The 17449-nt window shown below is 54.5% G+C and overlaps 6 protein-coding genes and 2 non-coding genes across 8 annotated transcripts; 4 read left to right on the top strand and 4 right to left on the bottom strand.

The window, feature by feature from the left end:
• Positions 1-1908: 1908 nt before the first annotated feature.
• Positions 1909-2000, bottom strand: COL26b_000124. Its single transcript has one exon. It is a non-coding gene; the product is annotated as a tRNA-His (tRNA).
• Positions 2001-3108: 1108 nt separating this feature from the next.
• Positions 3109-4366, top strand: COL26b_000125 (uncharacterized protein; the record flags this gene model as incomplete). The annotated part of the gene is made up of 4 exons (XM_053173097.1): positions 3109-3334; positions 3387-3419; positions 3464-4293; positions 4340-4366. The coding sequence occupies 4 exons, from the start codon at positions 3109-3111 to the stop codon at positions 4364-4366; spliced, it is 1116 nt and encodes a 371-aa protein (XP_053042803.1).
• A 633-nt stretch (positions 4367-4999) lies between these two features.
• COL26b_000126 lies at positions 5000-5083 on the bottom strand. The gene has a single exon. It is a non-coding gene; the product is annotated as a tRNA-Arg (tRNA).
• A 412-nt stretch (positions 5084-5495) lies between these two features.
• COL26b_000127 (uncharacterized protein) lies at positions 5496-6673 on the top strand (the record flags this gene model as incomplete). Its single annotated transcript, XM_053173098.1, has 2 exons — positions 5496-5541; positions 5634-6673. The coding sequence occupies 2 exons, from the start codon at positions 5496-5498 to the stop codon at positions 6671-6673; spliced, it is 1086 nt and encodes a 361-aa protein (XP_053042804.1).
• A 245-nt stretch (positions 6674-6918) lies between these two features.
• Positions 6919-8266, bottom strand: COL26b_000128 (uncharacterized protein; the record flags this gene model as incomplete). The annotated part of the gene is made up of 4 exons (XM_053173099.1): positions 6919-7075; positions 7127-7745; positions 7801-8061; positions 8125-8266. The coding sequence occupies 4 exons, from the start codon at positions 8264-8266 to the stop codon at positions 6919-6921; spliced, it is 1179 nt and encodes a 392-aa protein (XP_053042805.1).
• A 608-nt stretch (positions 8267-8874) lies between these two features.
• On the top strand, positions 8875-11630 carry COL26b_000129 (uncharacterized protein; the record flags this gene model as incomplete). The annotated part of the gene is made up of 2 exons (XM_053173100.1): positions 8875-8946; positions 9027-11630. The coding sequence occupies 2 exons, from the start codon at positions 8875-8877 to the stop codon at positions 11628-11630; spliced, it is 2676 nt and encodes an 891-aa protein (XP_053042806.1).
• A 1536-nt stretch (positions 11631-13166) lies between these two features.
• On the top strand, positions 13167-14045 carry COL26b_000130 (uncharacterized protein; the record flags this gene model as incomplete). The annotated part of the gene is made up of 1 exon (XM_053173101.1): positions 13167-14045. One exon carries the CDS (start codon positions 13167-13169, stop codon positions 14043-14045), a length of 879 nt encoding a protein of 292 aa, XP_053042807.1.
• Positions 14046-15410: 1365 nt separating this feature from the next.
• On the bottom strand, positions 15411-15696 carry COL26b_000131 (uncharacterized protein; the record flags this gene model as incomplete). The annotated part of the gene is made up of 2 exons (XM_053173102.1): positions 15411-15496; positions 15519-15696. 2 exons carry the CDS (start codon positions 15694-15696, stop codon positions 15411-15413), a joined length of 264 nt encoding a protein of 87 aa, XP_053042808.1.
• Positions 15697-17449: the final 1753 nt, after the last annotated feature.

The following is a 17449-nucleotide window of genomic DNA, read 5'->3' on the forward strand; positions in this document are numbered from 1 at the left end:
ACACCATCCATTGTCTTTTGGATTGCGATTACCCATCTTGCTTCCTCGTCGCTGGAATACAATACTACTACCGTTCTCAATCATCAAAAACTCCCGTTAGAACAATGAGTGAGTGGGCTCATCGCCCAATAGCGCACTACCCCTCGGCGATGCCTTTGTCTGGCCGAGAACGCGACGATGCCGCCAAGTCCGAACTCTTGAGATCCTCCGAGGCACATCATCGGTAAGTTCATCCTACGACTGCCACATGAAACAACCCATCACTTTAGAGTTGGACGTATCATGACATCCGAATGACTCCCATCTCATCCGACGCAGGCGTGTAAGTCAGTTGGTGTGGTGTCTTAGGTGGCCCAAGCTCCAATGAAGCACGCGCTGCTGCGACAGCGACAGCTCCTCCAGCGGGGGAAAAATTAAAAGCTTCCCACCTCAGCAACAATTGCCAGATATCACCACCACCACTTCGTCCTCCCCCAAGCAAACAGACTTTTCATCCCATTCATCCAGGCCGACGTCAGCTTACCACGTACAAGCCACAAGTGACACCATGATCTACATGACTCACGCCAGAGTCTAACCCACCAAAACCACCACCACCGCTGCCGGCCGTCCAATGCCTCGTCTCCCGCCCTCACTCATACGCCAGGCGGGCGCCATATCCCCGCACGTCAGGACCTTGCTTCCGGCGTGCCGCGACATTGACTCGGCTGTCACGGAGCTGCGGTGGATCAGGGAGCACGTCCGCGATACTTCAAATCCCCGCGTGCCTTCTGGGGATGGGCTGCAGCAGCAGAGAGAAGAAGAGGTCGGCCGTCGTCGCGTGGCGAGGTTGTGCGCGAAACGAGGACGTGGGGTGCCGCTGCAGTACGTCCTCGGCTCGCAGCCCTTTGGCAGGCTGGACCTTCGGTGTCGGCCGGGGGTCCTCGTCCCCCGCGCCGAGACGGAGGCGTATGTCATGCACCTCGGCGAGATGATCCGCGGCGGGGAGCTGCTGTTGAACCAGAGCGGTGATATGAGAGTCGTTGACTTTTGCACGGGAACGGGTTGTATTGCTCTGGGGCTGTATGATGCCCTCTCGAAAGCAGAGGGAACGATGGATGTGATTGGTATTGATGTCTCGCACGTCGCTGTCAACCTCTCCAGGGAGAATCTGAAGCGCAACGTCGACAGGGGCGTGTTAGTGCCACCCGCAGACCGGAAGAGTATCGCCTTTAGGCGGGAGGATGTCTTTGACGACGCCGCGATGCGGACGATTCCACCCTGCGACGTCTTGGTCTCGAACCCGCCGTATATATCGAGCAGCGTGTGGACGTACGGGCGGGGGCAGATGGGGTATTCGGTGCGCAAATACGAACCCAAGCTGGCGCTCGTGCCGGGGGCGGGGTTGCCGGTGTACGATGATTGTGACCACGCCGATGTCTTTTACGTGAGGTTATTGGATGTCGCGGATTGGTTGAAGCCAAAGGTTTTGCTGTTCGAAGTCGGCGATCTGGAGCAGGCTGTCCGGGTTGTGAGGCTCGTCCGGCGAAAAGCTCATACTAGACTTGCAAAATGTGAGTTGTGGAGAGATTGGCCTGATTTAACGCCCGAAGAGGATGAGGCGCCGGAGTTGGAGGTGAATGGGGAGGTCATTTCGGTCAGAGGAAGTGGAAATGTACGGTCTGTGTTTGTTCGTATTTAGAATTATGATACCCATGGGTCACTGAGAGGCGTTTAACAGCAGGTTGAATCGAACGAGGATGCCAAATCGTTGACGTTAAAGAACACAACTTTTACAAACACTCGATTGGTTTTGTCACCATTCTCGTCATCAACTGGCACTAAAGGCGGTGCAGGCAATGCAGGCAAAACAAAAAACAGACCGAAAGGCTTGATCCAATGCCAATGGAGCAAAAAGCAAAAGACTACTGCCCAGAGGCGGATTCGAACCGCCGTCAACACGGTATCGCTGAGTGATGGAGACCACAACGTATCATCCTAACCAACTAGACGATCTGGGCCAGTGCTGATTGATAATTGCTGAGGCCAAAGCGGGATCTAACAAGCGTAGCAGGTAGTGCCCCACACTTTCGTGCGTATGAGTGAGCGACCCAGCGACCTTTCGGCCTCAATTCAGTTTCTTGCGGGGCCCTGCAATTTTGATTTTTCAAGACTGCAATTATTCCCACCTTCTGTAACCCTCTTCTCTGAGTTTACATCGCCTGTAGTAAGGTTGGGCGGGTGCGATTGAGTTCAGGAACAGCGAGGGGCAAAAAGCATGAATGAAGTCATTTCCCCATGGAATCAGGAACCACGATAGCGCATGTCTCGAGCGAATTGCACCGAGACAGGAGGGCTTGATCATCCCAGGACCCTTCGACCCTTGCATCTCCTGGGGGGCACACGTTTGAAGGGAGAAAGGGCCCTGTGACGGCATCTGGTGATCCTCACGTCACCTGGGCGCGGGTGCCTTCACGCGGGAGAAGAAATTCTGCTTTCGCGGTGGAATGCACGACCCAAACAATCGGATTTCCGCTGTGCACAGCAGGACGGTTGACATCCCTTGCATGTACGCCACGTACCGTCTGGATCATGAAGGGTTCGCCGCGTGTGGGCTGGTGACGGGACGGTCAAGGGTTCAGGGGTCGTCTTGGCTTTTGGAATGTTTCGGTTGTTGATAAAGTTCCATTGTCCGGCTTGCGCGGCACGGCTGGTTGGTGTTGATGGGCATCATGGGATTCTTGAAATTTCTGCGCGCGGATATGCTGATTTGGAGTTTATCCTGCATTGCCATGTTCTTGCATCCCCGACGTTCCTGGTCAATAGTCACCCGGGATCATTCCCATAAGTCTAAATCCTGACGGTGACTCGTACAATTGCGTGTTAAATACACCATTATCGGTAGTTTGTATTTTGCGATCATTGGAGTATGTCCAGATGGTGGTGATTGCAGTTGCTTCTATGATGCTGCGCAACGGACTGCCCGATTAGGCAGGCCTAAACTATCTGCCGGGGCCCCGGCATCGCACTCGGGGGATGCGGGGCTCTACCTTGCCTTCTTAGGTCCCTGATGATAGTTTTCTGTCTCGCGCTGAATTAGACGTGAAGGCAAGTTGAAGGCCGTGGAAAATGGCATCGAAGCAACACGCCATCAAGCCGTCTACGCGGGCGCTCGCCAATCTTGAATCCGGGGCTTTTATCGATCTCGAAAATGAGGCGGGCAAACTCCCACAGTACGACCCCGAGACATGTCCTGACGGTCTTATCGACCTCTCCGGAGCTATCAACAGCCTAATGAATGACGTTTTGGAGGAGGAAATGACCAACTTTGAAAAGTCATATAGTCTCAGTGAAGGTATGCCATGAGATAGATGTCTGAGTACGCAACAGAGTTGACTCGGTCTTAGCTATGAAATACGGAGACGTGATGGGACCGAAAGGTGAGAAGCATTTCACCACACAGATTCACGTCTAACATCTGCAGGCCTTTCGAAAGCCGTCAGTAGTTTCATGAACCGCCACTTCGACCCGGCTCGGGCTCTGAGCGCAGATGATATTATAGTGACGAACGGCGTCACTTCACTCATCGACATGATGGCGTTTGCCATGTGTAATCCAGGGGAGGGAATAATGGTCATAACTCCGACTTACATGATGTTTCCTCATGATGTCTGCGCCAGGACAGGCGTCAATCTCATCAACGTCGATCTCGACACCATCGAAGACCAGTTCGAGGCCAAGGACTCTGCAAAAGTTACGAAGGCTTTAGGCGAAGCATACTCTGCTGCCCAGAAGAGCCGCGTCACTCCCAAAGCCGTCCTTTTGTGCAACCCAAGCAACCCGTGCGGACGGACGTATCCACGCGCCACCCTCATCGAAATCGCCAGATTTTGCGGCCAGCGGAAGATGCACCTGTTATCCGACGAGATTTACGCGATGTCTACCTTCACTCCGCATGACCGGGCAGCTACACCCTTCACATCTGTGCTAAGCATCCCAGATGACCCCGAAAACGGGGTGTTTACGGAAAACATACACTGCATGTACGGCGCGAGCAAGGACTTTGGCTGCGGCGGGCTAAGACTCGGGTTTCTCGTCACCCGTAACGAACTCCTTTGGCGTTCTGTAAGACGGCTGGTGCTTTTCACGTGGGTGACGAGCTTTTCGGCCGCTTTTTTCATGCACTTTCTGCAGAATGAGGAGGCAGTCGACCGGTATGTGTCCGTCTATCGCGAAAGGCTCGGGAAGCAGTACGACTTCACTGCCAAACTCCTCGACAAGTACAGAATTCCGTTCTGGGAGGCCGATAGTGGGGTCTTCATCTTTGTTAAGTTGACAAAATGGCTCGACTATTTCGCAGGCGACGACCACAGTAGTCGAGAGATGAAACTTTGTCGGCACCTACTTCATGAGGCTGGCGTCTTTCTCAGCCCCGGAGAAGTGAGTTGTCCTGTTGCGTGAGATGAATACCGCTGACCTGTTTGAAGATGTCCATGTCACCAGTGCCAGGATGCTTCAGGCTCGTATACACAGGCAATCCAGAAGCTGTCTCGCTTGCCGTGTCTCGCTTCGCAGAGGCACTGCAAGATCTTGAAACCATGTCAAAGTTGACGGATTCTGACCATCGTGGGAAAGGTTGTCAGAGAACTTCCGCCATCCACTTCGAGGCATCGCGGCGCAAGTCAATCATGCACTTCCTCCTCTGCGGGAAGTAACAGCAGAACCACCCACAAAGATGCCGGCTGATTATCCTAAGTCTATGCCACTTTATTTACTGTCTACTCATAATGGATCAGTAACTTCGGTTTACTTTCATCAAGAACGACGTTAGGTATAAGGCACGAGGACAGTGTTAGACATAACGACGATGACAATCACTAGATCAAGGTGCCAATGCGCCTCAAGGGGAAATAGTCGCTCAAGCACAAGAAACATAGGCATTCTTACTAAAACGTTGTTAGAAAAGGATCAACACCCATGCAGTTGTTATTCACAGAGGAAGATGAAAAAAGCAAAAAATTGACCAGCCTGGGGGTCGAACCCAGAATCTCCTGATTGCACGATGGAATCGTAGTCAGACGCCTTGCCATTGGGCCAACCGGCCATTGTTGCAAATTCAGGTGCAAATCTGTGCTAGAAAGCTTGCACAATGTGCCCGCCAAATTCGCCCACTGAGGTTTCCTCTTGCACGAAGTTTCGCAGATATCAGACGCTTGGATTTCCATCTCTCACGTCACTCACTTCAATCTCTCGTTCATTAATTTCTCGCGTTGACTTTGGTGGGGGTGATGTAGAGTCTCACAGAGTCAATCTCACCGTATACATTTATGCACTAAAGCGAGGATCCAGAGGGTCACTCTATCTACCTCTTCAAACGAGCATGACCACTAACAACTTACATGAAAGGGCGCGCGTAAGAAAAAACTGCGATAAGACTTTCATTTTTTCGAGTCATGAAAGATCGCTGGCCAGGAGTTATTTCCCCCTCGTAATGGGCGTATTGCCGACCGCTAAAGATGTCATTTCCTGACAGACCTGTCGCCCACTTGCTGGGCTCGAATGGTGAGTCGCAAACCCGGGACACGACTTTGAGATGCGAATACCTTCGCACTCATATCTTTCAAGTCGCCAAGTTACTGACTCACAAAACCAAGGCCCCGTCCATGCTGTTACATACTCTTCGTCTCCCGGTACCTACATCCTCACCGGCTCCGCAGACCGCACCATCCGCCTGTACAACCCAGCAACCCAGGACGCCCAACCCCGCTACACCTCCAACCTCACCACCAGAACCGCTCCTCGCGTGCCCGAGGGCCGCATGATCCAGAGCTATGCCTCACATGGCTATGAAGTACTTGACCTAGCCGTCGCGGCGGACAACGAGCGCTTCGCCTCCTGCGGCGGCGACCGCGCCGTCTTCCTGTGGGACGTCGCATCCGCCACGACCCTGCGCCGCTTCGGCGGCAACGTCCACGGCCACTCCTCGCGCATCAACTGCGTCGCGTTCGGCGGGGACGGGGACTCGCTTGTCATCTCGGCGGGCTTCGACACCAGCGTGCGGGTCTGGGACTGCAAATCCAACTCTGCGAAGCCGGTGCAGGTGATGGACGAGGCCAAGGACTCCGTCACGGCGCTTGTCGTCAGAGACGCAGAGATTGTCGCGGGCAGCGTTGACGGGCGGGTTAGGAGCTACGACGTGAGGATGGGGAAGTGCATTACTGATACTATGGGGGCGAGTGTCACGAGTTTGAAGCTCACGCGCGATGGCAAGGCGATGCTGGTGGGCTCGCTCGATAGCAAGATCCGGCTGATGGATCGGGACAGCGGTAGCTGCTTGAAGACTTATGAGGATGCTGGATGGAAGAACGAAGAGCTGCGTGTGCAGAGCGTCCTCGGAGGGAAGGAGAAGTATGTGATAGCTGGAGACGAGTTGACTGCCGGTACTGGGCCGGCAGGATTAAACGGGGAGGGCAAGATTTGGACCTGGGATTTGTTGACCGGCAAGCTTGTCGCGACAGTCAAGGTCCCATGGCCCGAAGGCTATGAACCCAAAAAGAAAGTGCTTGGGAAGGACGGAAGGGAGAAGGAGAGGAGCAATGTCATTAGTTGCATGGCCTGGCGAGATGACGGATGGGGAGACCAGTTCTGTGTCGGCGGCACGTCTGGCGTCGCGACTGTTTTTGGCTCGTTATAAAGTTATAGATCATGGAAATGAGATGCTCTTTGTACAGGGCTTTTCATTTAGAAGCCCCAATTTCTAGCAAAAATGTCTCAAAATCATGCAAGGTCATATCCGTCATTGACCCCGTGGTACTCTACACACGTATGGATGTTCCGCAGACGCCCAACACCGTCAGTACCCAGATGCTCCCTAGCAAATCCCCAATTGTTGCCAACCAAAAAAGTACAGAACAGGAAGCAGGCCTATGCGAGGGCCAATTAGTCCATGCCGACGTACTTGAACCAGTTCGGACGGCAGTCGTCCTTGTGCAGCCAAGCCTCGCCGTCGGTGAACCGCCCGGTGACGCAGCCCTTGCACTTGGGAGAGTTGGGGCAGTTAAAGAAGGGAATGTGCTGGTACCCAATGTCGCGGAACCTATTGCGGGTCAGTTGTGGTCGGTCGCATACATGTCGTTGCGTCACTTACCAGTGGATCTTGGACTTGTCCTCGAAAAGACCCAGGGCAATGCTGTGCACAGGAGCATCTCCCCATCGCTCGTAGAAGAAACCTCCGGCACGGTCCAGGTGGTTGAAATAGTCCTCGTAAGCCTGGCTGCGCCAAAAGTCGATGTCTGCAATCTCAAAGTTACTCCAGAAATGGCAGGTTGAGTAGCCGTTAGCGTCGATGTTGTTTTCGGGACGACCAGCCTTGTCGGTAAGCCAAGCCATGGCATTGTTGTCGTGGATGTACTCGGGATGTTGCGCGAGGAACTTGACAGTCTCGGGCCACAACGTCGGGATGGACTTGGGGGCGTCGTACAAGTTGATGGTGAAACCATAGGTCTTGTTGTTGTCTTGCATGTAACGGAAGACATCGTAGTCAACGTCGCAGAAGAAGTGAACCTTGGGCTCAACACGCCAGTAGTACTTGGTGTGCTGCAGAGCGGGATGTCTGTAGAACATGCCACTGTTCCAGCGGCACATGGAGTGGTACGAGACCTTATCGGCGTACTGAATGTCGTTCTCCTTGAGGATCTTGACAGACTCCTCGTAGAGATCCTTGTTGATCCACGACGGCATCTCCCAGTGTTCCTTGGGAATGAGCTCTGCGAAAAGCCGGTTAGAACGAGCACTGAACCATGGCGAACAGCAATAGCGTACCGTATCTGCATTCGGCCTTGGTGGCCGCCTGAGTCCTCCTCTTGAACTCATCCGTGAAGGGGACCTCGTTGAAGAAGGTCCAGGGGTAGTTGAACTTGTGGTTCCAGGTCCTCTCGAGGTCCACCATGGACCCGATCATCTGGTCCAGCTCCTCGTTCCTGACCAACGCCAGCAGGGTGGCGTTGATGCGCGCAGAGTCCGCAATGCCTGGGGCATACTTGTCGGAGGCATACGTTAGTACACCCGAGGGTTCGCCGGTAGCTGTTTGATGTCACAATGGTTAGCGCCGCCAATGAGCAACCAAGGGCAGTAGAGGCAGCTCACGATCTAGGTTGGGGTCTCGCCCGTTATCGTAGCGCACAGGCTTCGTTATCGGCCTCTCGGGGCCAAAGATCTGATAGAGGAAGAAGCACCAGAGCATCACGGCGGCTAGAGCCAGAGCTCGAACTGGCCGCGCGACCGCCATGTTGGGCGTAATGTGGAATGCAAAGTCGCAATCGAACTCGTGGACACAGGGTTTGAGGCTATGTCTGCCGCGTCTCTTGGTCGGTGGACCGTCGTCAGCAGAAGGTTCGCGCGATTGTGGAGGGCTAGTGGAAGAGCCGAGTCGTGTCGTCCGTTTTGGTGGGAAATTCTCGGTCGCGGCTCGTGCCGTCGTTTTGAGGGTCGTCGTTGGAGTTAAAGGGAGAAGTGTTGATCGGTGTTGGCTAGGCCAGATTTCTTACGCGTAAATTTCGAAAAGGGGCGCTGCAGCAATTGTCCCGGTCGCTGGCTGGTTGAGGCTGATGTCACCCCATGAAATTTGTCAATTAGCGTCCAGCATGCGGCCTATGGCGGGTGCTTTCGTTATCCAATCCCTGTAACTGCATCCATAAGGAGGCCCAACACCCCCGCCCCCCTCCTTCCGGGCATGGAACTGCAGTGTCGTCTACCGGCGCGTCCTCATCGAGCAACTCAACACTGAACGCGTCTCCCGGTAGCACCAGCAAATTGTATTCATGCTTGCGCTTCTTCGCGCTCCCATGATTTGAGCCCCGACGACACCCGTCGACGGTCTATTTACGGAGTCAGATCATGGCCTTTCTCGCCAAGCTCACCGCTCTGACGGACGAGCTTGTCGAGGTCATCACATCGACGCCCGACAAGGTGTGAGACTGTTCATCCCATCTTGAAGCTGTACGCAATGCAATGCAGCTCGGCCCGTCCACTGCTAACACCGTGGCAAGCAGATCGGCCGGCAGAAGTTCAATCTCTTGCGCGAATCATCGCTGCGCACATTGAGGTACAACAACTTCCTGCGAACCAACCAATTCGATGTCGAAAACCAGCTTGTAGGGCTCGAGGAGCGATTCCGGGTCCACCATCGTGAAGGCTTGGCCGATGCGTTTAGAGAAAGCAAAAATGCCCTGGAGGAGCACCGCACCAAATGGACACCAGATATTTTGCACTTTCTTCTCGAGCTTGCCGACCGACCAACACAGAAAACACGATTGATCGACCTAGAGGTATTGCGAGAACCAGATGGAGATGCTGAGCCGCCCCTCAGGTGGGAGGACATCGCCAAGGAGGATGGCTGGAACGATGATCCCGATATATGGAAGTCCATCGACTACAGCGACGGATCGGCCGACGAATACATCGACTCCAAATCAGATATCGCAAGCGAGACCGATGATACGTCGCTGTTTGGTGCCGATGTCGTAGTCGGCAGGAGGCCAGAGGACTTTGAAATCGCATCCGCGGATGATGCTGCCCTCAAAGAAGTGCAAGAAAGTCAAGCGTGGAGACAGAAAGTTGAAAAGGCGCCCTCTGGTCGGCAGCACAAGATTCCTGTCACCGAGTTCCAAACGACAAGAGAGGTGCTATTTATGTTGCAAGGCCTCCCTACGACACTTTTCCAGAAGGACGGAACTCCCGATCCTGCCTACCAGATGTCGAATATCACATGGGATACCTACAAAGCATTGATAAACGCATACGCCGAAACGGGTCGCCAGATGTCACTGTTACGGACGTTTGCGAAGAAGGCCCAGAATGCACCACTTTTCCAGGTCTTCCGTGACAACGTTCTCGCAAGCCTACGAACATTTGACACAAGAATATCTGATATTCACCAGCGTCTGTCAGTCCCGCGCGAAGATACGGTCGTCAGCATGGCGGCCATTCTTGAAGAGCTCAGGCCTCACCTTGAACCCCTGAGAGCCCTCTCTGAAATCGTTCGGCAGCTTTACGACCCGGCAAACGGCGGCGCGTTCCGTTACCTGGAGCTCCTTTACGACGAGATCGGCGTCGCCCAGTTGTCCGGTCGCAGCACGACATATGACTTTCTAGGCCAAATATTCTTCAACTGTTTCCAAGTTTATCTGCGGCCGATTCGTCTATGGATGGCGGAGGGACAGCTGATTACAGGAGACAAAATCTTCTTTGTATCGGAGTCATCCACTCAAGTCCCACTTCGGCAGGTCTGGCAAGAACAGTTCAAACTCAGGAGAACATCAGACGGTGTCCTTCACGCTCCCAGCTTTCTTCAGCCTAGTGTTGACAAGATATTCCGGGCTGGCAAGAGCATTGTCGTCCTCAAACACCTCGGCAAGTACGAGTCGGTTCGGGCTTTGTGGGCGGAAGTAGAGCCACCTCTCACGTTCGCCTCTGTGTGCCCAACCGGCTTGGAACTTGCGCCATTCCCTGAGCTCTTCACATCCGCATTCAATCTTTGGATGCAAAGCAAGTATCACGCCACATCCGAGACGTTGAAACAGGCTTTGTTCGACTCCTGCAAGCTTGAGGCAGGTATCGAGGCCCTGACGTATCTGTATCTCATGGCCGACGGATCTGCCGCAGACACATTTTGCAAAGGGATCTTTACGAGGCTAGACGCCCTTCGGCCTGACTGGCATGATAGATACTCCCTGACCGGACTGGCGCAGGAGGCCTTCATGTCACGCGTGGATTCGACTCGTATTGTCGTCAACGTCCGCCAAGAAGGTCAGAAAGTGTCCGTCGTCGCTGCTCGCGACCAGGTTCAGAAGGCATTGCCAGAGATCGTTCTCCAATATCGATTGCCTTGGCCCGTACAGCTGGTGGTGACCCCAGATACGATAGTCCATTACCAGGCGGTGTTCACTCTGCTAATGCAGATCCGACGTGCCGCCGGTCTGCTGCAACGTAACCGCATCCTAGACGAACTCGCAACCCACAGGGAGATCTGGGGCAACAGGGCTCTGTACTACTCTCTCCGCTCAAAGCTCATGTGGTTCTGCAACTGCATCCAGACATACCTTGTCACATTGGTATTAGCACCTTACACAGAACGGCTGCGGCGGAATCTACGAGACGCGTATGACGTCGATGCCATGATCAGAGTCCATGCAGCCTTCGTGCAGCAGGTTGTTGACGCGGCGTGTCTCGGCAGGAAATTGGATCCCATACGGGGTGCTACGTTGGACATAATGGATTTGGCTGCGAAGCTAGAAGACGCGCAAAGCGCCAGTGCCGCCGAGGAGGCGGAGGAGGCGCAGGAGCTGTCCCGCTTGTCGCTCATGTCCTCGCCGATGAAAGCGAGCCCTCGCCGGCGAAAACCGGTCGTTTACACCGAAGACAGTGACGATGACGGAACGGAGGGTCTCGGGGACAGGGCCCAAAGGGGCACCCTTAACAGGGGCAAGGGCTACCTCGAGAGCCTGCGGGAGATTAAAATGGATTTCGAGAGGCACTTGAGGTTCATCTGTGGGGGTTTGAGGGGGGTTGCCAGGGCTTCAAGCGACGAGGCGGCAACAAAATGGGACCTCTTGGCCGAAATGCTGGAGGTGGGCGTGAAAGAGGGCGCTTGAAAGGAGGAAAGGCGTGGCTGACTGACTGAGAACTTGGTCCGTAGACCCGCAATATCTTTTAAAGTTTGACAAGGAGCCAGGAGCGAGCTGGGGGTCAGTGGGATTCCTTGATTCCCCATCTGATGTCGAACCGTTCGGCCAACGCCAGACTGTGTGGCTGCAGGATCCATCTGCAGGAGACTGAAATTATTGGAATCGCGCAGCGACGATCACTTTATGGCGGGTGAGCGGTCAAACGCGATGGGATGATGCTCGGTGAGCCCAGCAGTCGTGCTCGCTTTATCCCACGATGCAAATATCCACCGACCGGAGAGCAGTAGGGCTGCTTAACTGTGTCTCTCGGCCTCTACAAGGTCAATAGGTCTTGCGTGATGATTCCGGTTTTGAACCCGCAGACTATGGTCTTTGCGAGTGGTACGAGCATCCCGATGCAACGGGTGGTGATTCATGACCAACCGGCTGTTGAGGCGTACCTTAGTCCAAGGACCCCTTTTCACGGACCATTCGGGAACAGAGTACCATCGTCTTGCTTTTTCACGATGCTGTCCTGCGCGTTGCTCTAGCGGTGTTGAGACGCGCATGCAATGGACCCCTGTTTTCGCGGGACGGAATCAACGACGCTGCCAACTTTTCGGTCCCCAGCCGTCCTCAAACCTTGGAACGAGCAAGATCGACAGTGGAGCACCCTCGGGTCGAGGCTGGACGATCAAGGATGCCATATCCGACAATTTCATCCCCTGTGCCCTCAACTTTTTCTGCCCATTCAGTGTCGCATTCTGCAGCGGCCAAACGGTGTCACGTCGACCCCTCAGTTCCTTCGTCTTCTGGGCATATCCATGTCTGCCCTGTTCATCAGCCCACGGCGGCCGTCGACGATGGACGACCATTTGAGTTGGGGGTTGCGTTGGTGCCCGAGTTGGAGAAGGAATTCCATGAATGTCGGGAAGTTCGAGAAGCTCGGGCTCTGCTGCGCGTGATCAGGTTCGATGGACGGTAGACCTTGGTTCTGCACGTGCGGACAGGGAAAGTCGGGAGTCAGATGGAGATTGGTGAGGCTTGTCGCCGGACGACGCCGACAGCGCGGGTTTGACTTTGGCTAGCGTTCAGGTTGGTCCCCTGGAAACCGGAGGTAGCTCCTACGAGGTGAGAGAGTACCCAGATGAAGCGACGTGGACAATTGCGGACTTATTAATTGCTTGTGATATGAAGCAGAAAGATGCTCAATTCTGAGATGTCTTTGCGCCGCGGACGGCAGTGTCCATGACTGAAACGTTGAAAATGCTCAGAAAACGGAAACTGGCTGTTGTTGCGAAACCGTTAATGTATTTCGGAATTTCTAATCCGCCGGAGTTCCAAGGGCCGTCTGTAAGGTGGGTCTCACGTACCGTCCGTGCCCCACCTTTGTCATCCATCAACCATCGAAGTTAGCTTGGGCAAGTGCAGGCAGCTTTATCGCGACATCTTCAACACCTCTTCACCAGCGACTCCCACGACAGTGCGCCAACCACAACCACAACACACACCGAATCGCCTATCATGTCCGAGCGAAAAGTTCTCCAGAAGTACTATCCCCCGGATTTCAACCCGGCGGACATCACCCGCAAGCGTGGCCTCAAGTCGACGGGCCCCAAGTGCCAGACGGTCAGAATAATGGCGCCCTACTCGATGAAGTGCACCTCCTGCGGCGAATATATTTATAAAGGTCGTAAATTTAATTCCAGAAAAGAGACGCACCAGGAAGAACGCTATCTGGGCATCCAAATACACCGCTTTTCGATCCGTTGCACCAGATGCTCCTCAGAGATCGTTTTCCGTACCGACCCCAAGTCGGCAGGCTACATGATGGTCAAGGGCGCCGTGCGGAACATGGAGCCTTGGCGCAACAAGGAGGAAGAACAGGAATCCGTCGAGGAGCGCCTGGACAGACTCGAGCGCGAGGAGGCCGAGGCCGCGGGCGAGGAGGAGCGCAATGCGATGGCCGACCTGGAGGCCAAAAATGAGGACGCGCGGAGGGAGATGGCCGCGGCCGACGCGTTGGACGAGATTCGGCAGCGCAACGCGCGCATCCAGCGGTCCGAGAAGGACGGCGTCGACTTTGCGGACTATGTCGTCAGGCCCGAGGACGAGGAGAAGGCGCGGTGGGAGAGGGAGGACGACGAAGCTGCGAGGAAGGCGTTCGCTGCTGCCAGGGAACGCGCTGCTGCGGATCTTGGGGAGGAAATTATTGAGGACGATGTTGTGGAGGAGCCGGTGGCGGGTTCGTCTGCGTCCTCGTCAACGGCGAAGAGCGAGACTGTGGCTAAGGATACCTCGTCGATGCCCCCGCCGCCTCCGCCTCCCGCCAAGAGGACGGTCAAGAAAAAGAAGGACTACTCTGCGGCGTTGGGCATCAAGAAGAAACCCTCGCTGGTGTGAGTGAGACGAGGGTACGGCTGATGCAAGATTTGGAAGGCTGCCGTCATGTTGCAGGCGAGGCTGAGGCTTCTGCACGTCATCGCGCGGCCGGCGCACACATGGATGGTTGGTGTTTGATTATCTGGGAATATTAAAGTTGGGGGGCATGGCGTTTCGGAACAGAGAGGCGTCGCACAGACGAGGCGACCTATGGCATTTGGACTCCGGCGTAATGATTGTTAGGCAATGGTGTGCGGACCGAGGGGACGGTCGAGGCCCGTTCGTCGGTGGGGGATGGGCTGAATAGACTCTGCACGTCAAGTTTGGAGAAATTAGACGTCACTTCTCGACCTTCGTTCGCTTGCACCCTTCGCCTTCGGTGACATTCCATGAATGCTATGCAAGGCGCCCTACCTCACCCTCCTCTTCTTCCTCCCCTGACGACACTGGGTATGCATCTATGCACGGTGAACTCTAAATCGCCCCGTCTATGAACTGAGGGACTGTGGATCTTTACGGTAATAGGCGCCCTGCTTCTTCATGCTGCGTGCTCAGCTTGGCGTAGCGCAGTCATTTTTGTTTAAGCTTGTGAGCTTGTGAGCTTGTGAGCTTGTAAGATTGATTTTGTGTGTGAAGCTTTTTGGTGGCATGTGAGCTTTCGGGAGAGTGACGCGGAGATGGGGGGCAAGGAGGGGGGCGATTTGGGGACGAGCCGATCGAGACGGGGATTGTACTGAGCTTCGGAATCGAGGCTAGGGAAAATAGTTTGTTGTGATGTTGGTTAGATGGACGTACGACTAGTCGCAAGGCTAGGATTGTGACTAATGTTCCTGTCTGGAATTTTTGGTACTAATTGTCAGAAGTGAGGTAGTGAAACGGTGACGACTAAGATTCAGCATTGGACAAGCAAAATCAATGACACTACCGAGCATATCGTTAGTGTGGTCTAAGTAGACAGGCAACATAATTCATCATATCAACCACATTACCAATGGCACCGACAGTACCTGCTGACTAGAGAAATGGCATTGAAATATTCGCGATTATACATATCACAATCACGGTTGCAAGACAGTGCCATTGTTGGTAGTAACGATTGAAAGTTTCATTTATTCGTAAAATCATAGACAGTATTGATCTGCCCATATATTGTCCCCAACGCCTTGCGAAAACCAGAACCAAATCTCGGCTTGGCTGTAAATAAAAAAACATGAACAATCAAAAACATATATTTCGCGCCATTCCAATGCTTCGTTGCGGGTGTTGACCGTAACAGTTGTACCGGTCGCAAATCGTACGCCTCAAACTCGTGTTTTATCCTCCTCGTGCCAGTTGCTTCAGTTCGCCGCATTCGCTCTCTGAAATGTCGGAGCCGATGCCTTGGAATCATGTGACAGCCAGGGCAAGGCATGAAGCGTCAACCTCAAAGGGCCGACTGTTGTATAACGCGTAATTAAAGACCCATTTATGAGCTGTAGTCGGGGCTAGAGTGACCGTTGGAGTGGCCGGGGTAGGAAGTGCGGCCACCCGATCTCCGCGACGATGAGCGGTTCGCAGCCTCCATCTGGCGCTTGGTGTGTTGGTGCATCGAGCGCATGTAGGTTGACAGATCGCTCGGGGGAGGGGGAGAGATGGGGATGGAGACGGAGTAGGCGTCCTGGCGGGCGGGCATGGTGGAAGGGCTCATGAAGACGTTTGAAAATATTGGTGTTGGTTTGGTGAGTTGGTCAAGTTGTATTGACCGAGGGGTTGTATATGAGAGATGTGTAGTTGAGAGTTGTATGTGAGCTTTGATTTGTAGCTTTGATATAAATTGATAGAGAAGTGGTTGTTGGTTTGACGGTGCGGGCTTGGTTTGGTAATTCTAAGCTGATGCTGATGAAACGGGAGACGGAAAACGGTAGGAGGCAGGAATGGCCCTGGGTTTATAAATGAAAATAAGAGGGGCGAAAGGGTCGCGCAGGCCAGGCACACGGCAGCGGCAAGCCTTGTCGTGGAGAAGAGGTGAACACAGACGTAAGGAAGGGAAAAGTTGGGCAGGATGGGGTTGCGTGGGTGCGGTAGCGCAGGCTTGGTGTGAGGTGAGCAAGCAGAGCAACGCAAACCCGTCAGGCAAAACACAGGGTCCGTCACTAGCGGGACTGGGACCTTTCGGCACCCCCCTAGGTGCTGCACCCCTCCTACCCTGACCTCACCTTACCACCCCCCCCCCCCCCTTTTGGGGCTCGGGGGGCGGCGACGGCGGCGGGGGGGTCTGAGAGGCAGAGGCGCAGAGACAGACGCTGGGGAGACATGAGACCGACCGTCAGTTCCTTTCCCTCTCCCCTCATCCTCCGTCGCTAGCGCTCCCATCCGCGCAGGCTGCTGCTGCATATCCCGCCTTATCCCAATTCGCAAGGGATCGGCGGTGATTGATGGGCATCTTAGTGTTACTGGTGACCCCCCGGGCTGAGGTCTGCACGATATGGCGTAACTGGTAGCCGGGGGGTTCGTGGTCCGTATGGCGGAAGGGCCAGCTAGGCGAGCAAATGCTCTCTTCATTCCTCCCCCCTCCTCGCCACGGGTACTACAGGGCTGGATGATGCAGTGAGCGGTGCTCTCTGTACGTTGATACAAAACAGCAGCACAGGGTGCCGTAGCGCGGGAACGCAGAAAGGTGTGCTTGAGGCGCCGCCGGGTTCAAGAACGGAAAGACCCTGCTGATCCTGTGTCCAGACTGAAGTCACAAGCCATGTCATTATTGGCCACATCTCTCCTCTTTTTGGGGGTGAGCTGTTGAGCTTCGTGCCCGTGAGGGGCCTTTCTTTCGCTCGGGGAGAGAGTTTGAGGCAACGAAGATGGGCAATCACATTTGCAGCTCTTCTCTACGTCTCTGAATAGGACCCTGAGAGGCAGGATGGATTTCCCAGACGGGGATGGACCGGGCGGCGGCGGCAGGTCCCACCCACCTGTGAAAGATGGCAACAGAGACAGGACGCAAGCGATAGGGATTATCGTGTCTTGTGTTGTCGTGGTATCGTGCCCCTCACGAGATTCCGCCGGCACGCATGTGTTGGACCCTTGATTTGCCCATCCCATGGCGGATTAAGAAGTGAATTATCGAAAGCTTGAAACCTTCCGCCGAGGCCACCACCAACACCACCCTCGACGGGAGGTGTGGGTTCTCGCTTGTACCTCGCCCGCCAGGGGAAGCGCAGAATGGTACGGGGGAATCCCATTAAAAAAAACCCGAAAGCAAGTGCAATAAAAGAAGCATCCGCAAGCAACGCTACGGCGGACGGGGCCAGCGGTCACAAGCAAGAAAGCAGGCGGCCAGCAAGAAAGAAGAATCAAGGTGGTCAACGACAAGACGAGACACGCGCTACTGGCACTTGACCAGAGACACTGGCAGTCAGTGGTTTGACATGACAAGGAACGAGACAGTG

The sequence above is a fragment of the Colletotrichum chrysophilum genome (assembly GCF_026319265.1).
Source record: "Colletotrichum chrysophilum strain AFK26 chromosome Unknown scaffold_1, whole genome shotgun sequence".
NCBI classification, from domain to species: Eukaryota; Fungi; Ascomycota; class Sordariomycetes; order Glomerellales; family Glomerellaceae; genus Colletotrichum; species Colletotrichum chrysophilum.